At 47.1% G+C, this 10,043-nt stretch overlaps 1 protein-coding gene across 1 annotated transcript; it reads left to right on the top strand.

The window, feature by feature from the left end:
- The first annotated feature begins 357 nt into the window (after positions 1 to 357).
- kctd12.1 (potassium channel tetramerisation domain containing 12.1) lies at positions 358 to 6,028 on the top strand. The gene has a single exon (XM_078545965.1). The coding sequence runs from the start codon at positions 535 to 537 to the stop codon at positions 1,399 to 1,401; it is 867 nt and encodes a 288-aa protein (XP_078402091.1). The 5' UTR covers positions 358 to 534; the 3' UTR covers positions 1,402 to 6,028.
- Positions 6,029 to 10,043: the final 4,015 nt, after the last annotated feature.

A 10,043-nucleotide genomic window follows, 5' to 3' on the forward strand; every position in this document is an offset into this window, starting at 1 on the left:
GCGTTCTTTTCTTCTAAAAGTGCATCTTTACCGTAACAATCTCGCGGATTGTCCAGGCATTTATTTAAAGATTAAATGATTTAAGCAATCGGCCGATAGCTCATTTCTGCAATAAAAAAAAAGGAAACCCCGAACCAGGAGCCTGCAGGATGTCATGGGAAGCGACCTCTTGTTAAAAGAGTTAAACAGAAGTGCCATGAAAGGTCTTTGCAATATTGCTTGTCACCCGAATTGTGTTTTGGGGGTGACTTCAAAGTACTTTGTGCAGCTGGGGGAGAGAGAGAGAGAATAAACAGAAGCAGTAGCAAGTTCCCATCCTTACTTCCTGCCTCCTGTCCATGTGAACAGTTTCAGACGTCTCTGTTCAGTTTGAGGGGGGAAAACATTGTCAGCCTCTCCTTCCAACTTGTTGATTTGCTGAAACCAAACGTCACACACACTCACTCACTCACTCACTCACATCCCTTCCTCCCACATAAGGCAGCTGTGCATTTGCAGCAGACACTGTAGTTGGGACCTTGCTACCTTCCTGAAATGGCTCTTGCAGACAGTCTCTGTGAACTGCCTAACGGGGAGTCTCCTTTCCCCGCCGTGGTGGAGCTGAATGTCGGGGGCCAGGTCTATGTGACTCGCCACCGCACCTTGGTGGCTGTCCCTGACTCCCTGCTCTGGGACATGTTCAGCCGCAAAACCCCCCAGGAACTGCCCAAGGACAGCAAGGGGCGCTTCTTCCTGGACAGGGACGGCTTCTTATTCCGCTATGTCCTGGATTACATGCGGGACCTGAAGCTGGTGCTGCCGGATTACTTCCCCGAGAGGAGCAGGCTGCAGAGAGAAGCCGAGTACTTCCAGCTCCGGGAGCTGGTCAGGCAGCTCAGCCTCAAGGCGAACCAGCAGAACTCGGTGAACGAGGAGAGCTGGCCGGCCAGCGACCTGGGGGAAGGGATCCGAGGGGCATCCTGCACGACCAAGCCCCGCCTGGCCACCTCCTCAGCTTTGGTGCCCCCAAGTCCACCCTCATCCTCGGAGACCACCCAGGCTAGGAGGTCAGGCTATATCACTGTGGGCTACAGGGGATCCTACACCATTGGCAGGGATTGCCAAGCGGATGCCAAGTTCCGAAGGGTGGCCAGGATTACTGTGTGCGGTAAGACCTCGTTGGCCAAGGAAGTTTTTGGGGAGACCTTGAACGAGAGCAGGGACCCCGACCGCCCTCCTGAGAGGTACACGTCCCGTTACTATCTCAAGTTCAATTTCCTGGAGCAGGCGTTTGACTTGTTGGCAGAAGCTGGCTTCCACATGCTGGCATGTAGCTCCACCGGGACTTGCGCCTATGCCAGTGACCAAGGTGAGGACAAGATCTGGACCAGCTACACCGAGTACGTCTTCTGCAGAGGGTGAATTCACCAGGGCCACAAGAGCGAGCTTCTTTTGATAAACAAACCTCTCTTCAATGCCATGTTGCCTATCCTGTTCAAAGAGCTGGAAGATATTTGACTAGCCACCACGGCAGAATGGATCTTTTCTTAACCTTTCTCTTTGTGTGAGTACTATGGTAGGACAATGTAGTGAGGCCACTCGATGCAGTGGTTAGACTTTAAGCAGGTATGCCAACTAACGGAACAGACACGTTGAAATGTAGCGCGCAAGATAACAGCTGAAATAAAGTGTTGCTGCTGGAAACTATGGTTCAAATATGTTATTTTAGTGATTCCGATAAGGACCAATGGATAGTAGAGAATGATGACATTAAGTCATTTTATTCCACTTGTGTGGAGGTGCACAACATGAATAAATGTTTGTTATTCAGCAATCTCATTTGTTTAATTTATTGCGGTGTGGGTCCTGGTCACAAACTTCTCCACTAAGTCTCTAGGGATGGGTTAATTGCCCCTTTTGGAGTATCGTTGCTCAGGGGAGAGGGGCAAGCTCTGTAGGTGCCCATGATCAGTGTGGTAAACACCGTAGGCAACTGCTTGCCATTCAGTATAGCATTCTGTTCAAATCTGAAGTCTGGTATAAAATCTGATGACATAAAGTAAGAAGATTGAAGGGAGATTTCCACTGTAAATTATGTGTGACCTAATTGTAAGCACAATTGTTTATAAACACCCAGAAGGTAATCTTCCTCTGTTGTGTTCTTACTGGACTGGTATTAGACTTGGAGGGTGTCTGACCATTTTACTAGCCTGAACTAGCTTTTACCACTCTCAAGTTTTGTCTGCCATTTTGGAAATAACAACAGCAAAGATTAAACTTAGACAACATAGGGACAGACTCTCGACATTGATGCAATTTTAATCATTTTGATTTTTGTTTCCTTAAACAGATTTTCTTTTTCCCTTTCGGCCTAAGTCTCTACGTTCTGTTTGGCTGGAAATTACCTTTTCACTGCAGAACTGAAGTCATTTTATGTAGAAGTGCAAAAGGTTTCCATGGATAACGCAAGAAGTTTCCCTTCCTCATTTAGTGCTTGCTGTAAATGAAACATGTCACAAGACAGATCAACAGCTCCCCTTGTGAATGAGATCGTTCTGTGATCTGTGGATTCTATTGCAATCAACTAATTAAATCGCCCCCTGGGGTTAATAGTTTTTAATATTCAGAGTTGTTACTCTAATGTCCAATGATGCACCAGTTTGGTGTTTGGGACCTGCTGTTTTTTAGTTGTAAAAAGCAGCAAAATATTCTGCTGTGTATCAAACTTAAGACTTGCAGCAAAAGGTAATGCCCAGACCTTAAAAGGTTAAAAAAAAAGACTGGTAATAAGTGGAATAAAAAGTTAAATAACATAAGTGGAAAACAGCAGATGGTTAGAGACTACAAGTTTATAGTGAAAATATAGGAGGTCCCGAGGTAAATAAATTGGAAGGATTTCTGAAATTACCAAGGGAATTCTGAACTTTTGTGGAATTGCAGTCACTTGGAAATCAGAACACATCATTGTAAATAAACATTAGTTCTGGATCACCAACAGGATTTTCCTCTTCTGGCCAGTTTTTCCTCTGCCAATTTTCTTCTATCTGTCTGCTACTGACTGTGTTAACGCCTTGCTGGGCTTCGATTCAACAGCTCAACCCAAGTGACCATTGCTAAACAACGAACCTTGGCAGCGGGTGTTAGCAGTCAACCATGGTGGGGCGGGGCTATCACAGCTGAGTTAGACTGACCAACTCAGAAGAGACCTCGGATTAAATTTAAGACTTTAGGGTTTTGTGATTCAGCTACTCACTGGATAATATCAAAAGCTGCAGTCATAATGAATAAATCTCATTGGGCAAGTTAGATCATTTCTTTAGACCAATTCCCAGCATTTTATGATTGACTATTAAAATTCTAAGTTGTCTCTCTGAGCTTGCAAGTCATTAAAACCTGTGAGATTTACACCTGGTTTTGCAGCGAATCTCAGAATTAGTTTTTTTATTAGTTGATTATTATTAGTTGATTTATTTTTCCCAGTTACTATTTGTAAACCTTCCCCAACAACACAAAGAATATAATAAACTTAGAGGCTCTCTTCAATTTTGCAGCTAAAATACATTTGGCTTCCATTAAAGAATGGGGAAGGAAATGTGTCAGAATTGACCTAACAGTTGCTGTGAATTTTTGAAGTAGGATTCTTCAGATGGATTATTATTAACTGCTAATCAATAACATTTAATCTATATTAAGGCAAGGCAGGAAATCAAATGACTTCTGAAAAGGGGATTATCAGGTATGATTCTCTGGTAGAGTGGTACAATGTGGATTAATTCATCCAGCCTCATTTCTCACACATCAGAGTTCCCTATTTTAGCTGGGTCGCATGGGAAAGCACCAAAGAGAGATCCACAGGGGAGAATGGATGAAGAGCCCTTCTCAGGCACCACCCAAATAACTGCTGACAGAATGGCATTGATAGAGGTTTAGGGTCTGGTCACAATTGCTCTTCACAAAGTAACCGTACAAGGGGAACAGCCAAAAGTGGAAGGGTGGAAATGAAAAAGATCATGTTAAAGAAAAGGGTTTCACAATCTGCACACAAGCTACCAGTTTGAAAAAATAAATGCGACAATGGAAAATTTCCCTAACTTCATGTTTGGGCACAGTGTTGAGTAGTTCAAAAGTAAAATTCAAGTGCAAGAAATGTACTGTGAAAGTCGCATCTTTAAATCTATCCGAAATAGTTCAATTTGAAGTATTTATATTTCCACTGCCACCCTTGATCCTTTGTGCACAGTAACTTGTGGCTGTAGAATGGGAATCCAGTGGTCCTGTACCTTTAAGACAGCTGCCCCAAATGTCTTGTCTCATTCCCACAGATGTTGTGTAAGTGGAGAGATTGATCTTTTCATTTACAAAGCAGGCAGTGAGGGTGTCAGGCTGGGTGGATTGTGTGTTCAGCTGTTACATGCTTATTTGCAGACATATTTGTTTTTATTTAATTTATGTTTAACAATGTAACAAAATACAAATGCTAGTATCCCGTCACGCAGATTAATCAAAGAGTGTGGTAAAGCAGTAACATGTTGGGCAGGATTTTCCGTTCATCGGGCGGGCACAGCCGGCCCGGTAGAGGCTGAGAAAAGGTCCGACGCCCACAATCCGCCCCCCCACCCAACCCCCCCCGACCATGCTGCCGGTTTGGGGGCGGGAAGGAGCGGAAATCTGCGGGAGGGAGCGCGCACTGAAAACTCCCTGAAGGCGCAGAGCGCCTCAGGGAGCTGAAGAATTGGAGAAATGAAAATAAAGGTTCAAAAGATGATATAAACATGTCCCCCGCACACATGGGGCCCGCACATATTGCGCTCGTCGGGCATGCGCGCAGCCCGACCTGAACGAGCGTAAAATGATGCGTGATATTTCAGTCGGCAGGCGAGTGCGGGAGCCGGTAGCGCGCCCACCAACAATTAACAAGCCTGTTAAGGCCATTAAAGATCTAATTGAATGAAATTTTTCTCTGCCCGTCCAACCTAACGGTTGGCGGGCGGGCGAAAAGGCCAAGCGGCCTTTGGAGTTTTTGCAAAGCCTCATCCACGGGCGGTCATTAAAAAAAATGTAAACATTTTTAAACTAATTTCTAACGTGTCCCTGCTCACGTGACAGAGTCGTAATACATGAGGGGACACGTTGTTAACATTTTTTAAATCTTTCTTTTTTTCAAACATCTTCACCTCCCTGAGGCAGCTCTGTGCCTGTGGAGCTTTTCCTGCGCGCACCCGCGCACATGTGTGAACTTCCGTGCTCGCCCTCCCACACGGAGGCAGCGCTGCAGCGCGCATTCCACGCTGGGCGGGTCTCAATTGGCCGGCCAATGTGAAATCGCTGTCACGGCCCGATTGCCGGTGACGGTCGGCTTCCCAACCGCTCCCGCTTGCCCCCTGCCGAGCCTGCCCGCCGAGGGCAAAATTCTGTCCATGAAGAGGGACATATTTACCATGATGGTGGCAAAATAGTTCATGTCTTTTTATTAACCGTTGGAAACCTCATCCCGCCCGTGGATGGGGGTTTCGTTAAAAATGCAAAGGCCGCCTGGCCTATTCGCCCGCCCGCCAACCGAGCGGTTGAGCAACCGGGCAGTGAAAAATATAAATTCATCAGTCGCTAAATAATAGGCTCCTTGTCAGTGGGCGCGCTGCCAACTCTCGTGCATACCTGCCTGCCGAAAGATCGCGAGAATGCGTGATGACGTCGGGATGCTCGCCCCCCCCGCCCAACGAACGTAAATTCCTGCCCGTTGATTTTATTCCTGGCTGTGACTGTGAACCACATGGAACAGTGTGGGTTGACAGAAATCTAGGTGTAATTGAGAAGTCTGTCTTAATATGAGAGGCTGCAGTGCTCTGTAGATATGGGAAATCGATAATGGTTGGTCAAGCAACAGTTGTCATTCATTTGGATGATGTGACGAAAGCTGAGCTTTAGAACCACGCGTTGGTGTTTGGAGGGATGGGTAGACTGAAAGCCAGCATGTTTGTAAAATTATAATGCACAATGTATCTGCTAGATCATTACAATTTAATAATTAAACCGTGTTACTTAAATTAAACACCTCCGCTGTCACTTCTCTTTCAGTTCACTTTTACTTAATGACATGTTAGCTATGTGACAAAGCACTAAACAGAAGTTTTGCTGTGGGAAACCTAAAGATCCTTATATGGGCTGATTCACTGCTTGGCAGACACGCTGTCAAGCTTTCCCGGCCAAATGAATCTTTTCATCAAATGCCAAGTGCTTCATGATGCCTTAGTTTAGTTTCTAAAAGGTGTGATGTTTTTTTACCTTAAAGAAAGATGTGTGCACCGCAACGAAGAATTTATACTTTATTTGGAGAATTTAAAATGAAGTCAAGAGACACAACAGAAGGTCCCAATATTCATCACAAAACATAGACATTCACTACGGCCTTGGACTGGCTTCTAACATTACTGTGTTATTAATAAGCTGAACAAGTATGCATCTCTTGAAGACGAAGATCAAATCATTTCAGTAAACCATCTAACTGGAGAAAGAATATGAATGAAAAGTTAAAACTGATATTTTATAACATTTTTATTCAAGAGCTGATTACAAATAATCTGGCAAAGTAAGACTCAGGAGAGGTGATGATTCGCTCTGTCAGTTTACTGCTCAGGTGGTGAAAGTTAAAGTGATCTTTTCATTCTTGGTCATATCAGAAGAGGTAAACTATGACCTTCTCAAAATATGTAAAATGTCACTAAAGTGCACAAAGCCCAGCTGTTTTTTTGAACACTTTTAAGACAATGGGAAGTTACAATGATAAGTGTCTTTCCAAAAATGTGTCTGACTATCCACTTGCTGGTGTTTGATGATGTTGATTCCATCACACTCATTGCAATTAAATATCGCATTGCGAAAAGCTCATTATTATTGCATCTGAATGATTGTTGCAAATGTTCCTGCAACTTCTGCTTATCTTCCTTATCCACGAGTAAGACAGTGCCTCTTTGAGATAAAGATTTAGGGATATGATATATGTTATAACTGACAGGAAGTACACTAGAGCTATTATACACAACAATCACTTATCCATAAGAACTCATGTAGGGGTGGATTACAACATTGACCTGTAATTTTTACATCAAAAACCTATTGACTGCCTTGAATTTAAATGGCTGAAAAGTTCTCTTACTGACTCTTACAAACCACTAATAACTTACATACCAAATCTTTTACCTTACCTCCTGCTCACCACTTTCTGCCTCCAGTTTGCTCCCTCTCCCATTCACCGCTTCCCTCCCTGACTCTAACTCACTGCCTCTCTCAACCCTTCAACTCGCTGCCTTTCCCGACTCTTCAACTCGCCGTCTCTCCCGATTCTCCAACTCGCCTCCTCTCCCGATTCTTCAACTCGCCTCCTCTCCCAAATCTCCAACTCTCTGCCTCTCCCAAATCTCCAACTCGCCTCCTCTCCCGATTCTTCAACTCGCCTCCTCTCCCAAATCTCCAACTCTCTGCCTCTCCCAAATCTCCAACTCGCCGCCTCTCCCGATTCTCCAACTCGCCTCCTCTCCCGATTCTCCAACTCGCCGCCTCTCTCGATTCTCCAACTCGCCTCCTCTCCCAACTCTCTAACTCGCCTCCTCTCCCAAATCTCCAACTCGCCTCCTCTCTCGATTCTCCAACTCGCTTCCTCTCCCGATTCTCTAACTCGCCTCCTCTCCCGATTCTCTAACTCGCCTCCTCTCTCAAATCTCCAACTCGCCGCCTCTCCCAAGTCTCCAACTCGCCTCCTCTCCCGATTCTCCAACTCGCCTCCTCTCCCAAATCTCCAACTCGCCTCCTCTCCCGATTCTCCAACTCGCCTCCTCTCCCGATTCTCTAACTCGCCTCCTCTCCCAAATCTCCAACTCGCCTCCTCTCCCAAATCTCCAACTCGCCTCCTCTCCCAAATCTCCAACTCGCCTCCTCTCCCAAATCTCCAACTCGCCTCCTCTCCCGATTCTTCAACTCGCCTCCTCTCCCAAATCTCCAACTCGCCGCCTCTCCCAAATCTCCAACTCTCTGCCTCTCCCAAATCTCCAACTCGCCTCCTCTCCCGATTCTCCAACTCGCCGCCTCTCTCAACACTCCAACTCGCCTCCTCTCCCGATTCTCCAACTCACCGCCTCTCTCAACCCTCCAACTCGCCGCCTCTCCCGATTCTCCAACTTGCCACTTCTCCCGATTCTCCAACTCGCAGCCTCTCACGATTCTCCAACTCGCCGCCTCTCCCAACTCTCCAACTTGCTGCCTCTCCCGATTCTCCAACTTGCCATCTCTCCCGATTCTCCAACTCGCCGCCTCTCCCAACTCTCAAACTCACCTCCTCTCCCAACTCTCTAACTCGTCGCCTTTCCCAATTCTCCAACTCGCCGCTTCTGCTGAATCTCCAACTTGCCACCTCTCCCAAATCTCCAACTCATTGCCTCTCCCAACTCCAACTCGCCGCCTCTCCCAACTCTCTCAGTCACCACCTCTCCTGACCCTCCTGTTCATCACCTCTCTCACTCGCTGAATCTCCAGCTCGCTGCCTCTCCCGACTCTCCTGCTTGCCACTTTTCCCTATTCATCGCCTTCCCAACTCTTTGTTTCCTTCCCCAACCCTCCCACTCCCTGATTCTCCTTCTCACCAGTTTCATCTGCCGCTTTCTCTTGTTTGTCGCTTCTCTCTCCCAAGCCCTCGTTTGTGAATGAGGACTGAAGAAAGAGGTGGTAAAAGGGAGGGAGTGCGTGAGGGAGCGAGAAGAGCTGTGAGTGAGAGGGAGCAAGTGGGAGGATCGGGGAGTGAAGCAGCGAGTTGCAAGCGTTGGTGAGTTGGGAGGGTTAGCGAGTCGGGAAGGTTGGCGAGTTGGGAAGGTTGGCGAGTTGGGAGGGTTGGCGAGTTGGGAGGGTTGGCGAGTTGGGAGGGTTGGCGAGTTGGGAGGGTTGACGAGTTGGGAGAGTTGGTGAGTTGGGAGAGTTGGTGAGTTGGGAGGGTTGGCGAGTTGGGAGGGTTGGTGAGTTGGGAGGGTTGGTGAGTTGGAAGGGTTGGGAGGGTTGGCGAGTTGGGAGGGCTGATGAATTGGGAGGGTTGGCGAGTTGGGAGGGTTGGCGAGTTGGGAGGTTTGGCGAGTTGGGAGGGTTGGCCATTCAGGAGGGTTGGTGAGTTGGGAGGGTTGGCCATTCAGGAGGGTTGGTGAGTTGGGAGGGTTGGTGAGTTGGGAGGGTTGGTGAGTTGGGACGGTTGGCGAGTTGGGAGGGTCGGCGAGTTGGGAGGGTCAGCGAGTTGGGAGGGTCGGCGAGTTGGGAGGGTCGGCAAGTTGGGAGGGTCGGCGAGTTGGGAGGGTCGGCGAGTTGGGAGCGTTGGCGAGTTGGGAGGGTTGGCGAGTTGGGAGAGTTGGCGAGTTGGGAGAGTTGCTGAGTTGGGAGGGTTGGCGAGTTGGGAGGGTTGACTAGTTGGGAGGGTTGGTGAGTTGGGAGGGTTGGCGAGTTGGGAGGGTTGGCGAGTTGGGAGGGTTGGCGAGTTGGGAGGGTTGGCGAGTTGGGAGGGTTGGCGAGTTGGGAGGGTTGGCGAGTTGGGAGGGTTGGTGAGTTGGGAGAGTTGGTGAGTTGGAAGGGAAGCGGTGAGTTGGGACGGTGGTGAGTCGGGATTGTCGTGGACAGAAGCAACTGAGCGGCAATTTGTTTTTTAAAAAGACTGAGCATGCTCAGTAACGACGGTAAAACAAAAATGGCGGCAATGCTCTTGGGGAACGTCCTCAATTTACCAACTGCAATAAAACGAAAACAAGCGATTAGAACGCACTTTAAATAGGGAACACCAGCATATCGAAAGTATTCCCTATCACATTTACTCACCCTTCAAGATTCTTTGAAATATTTAATTTTTTTTCCTGTTGGTGATCACAAACTTGTGGACATACAAAAAGGAAAGCAGAGACATTGAACAAGTTAAATTGCGTTGCCTAAAACTTCCGCAGCTATTTTGGCAGCAGTTTTAAATTTCAGTTCTGTAACAGGAAAGGAAATATTGCATAATTTTGATGCAGTTTGTTAACACTAAAGAAAGTATTACTGAATGA

This window comes from Cetorhinus maximus, chromosome 7, assembly GCF_964194155.1.
Source record: "Cetorhinus maximus chromosome 7, sCetMax3.hap1.1, whole genome shotgun sequence".
NCBI classification, from domain to species: Eukaryota; Metazoa; Chordata; class Chondrichthyes; order Lamniformes; family Cetorhinidae; genus Cetorhinus; species Cetorhinus maximus.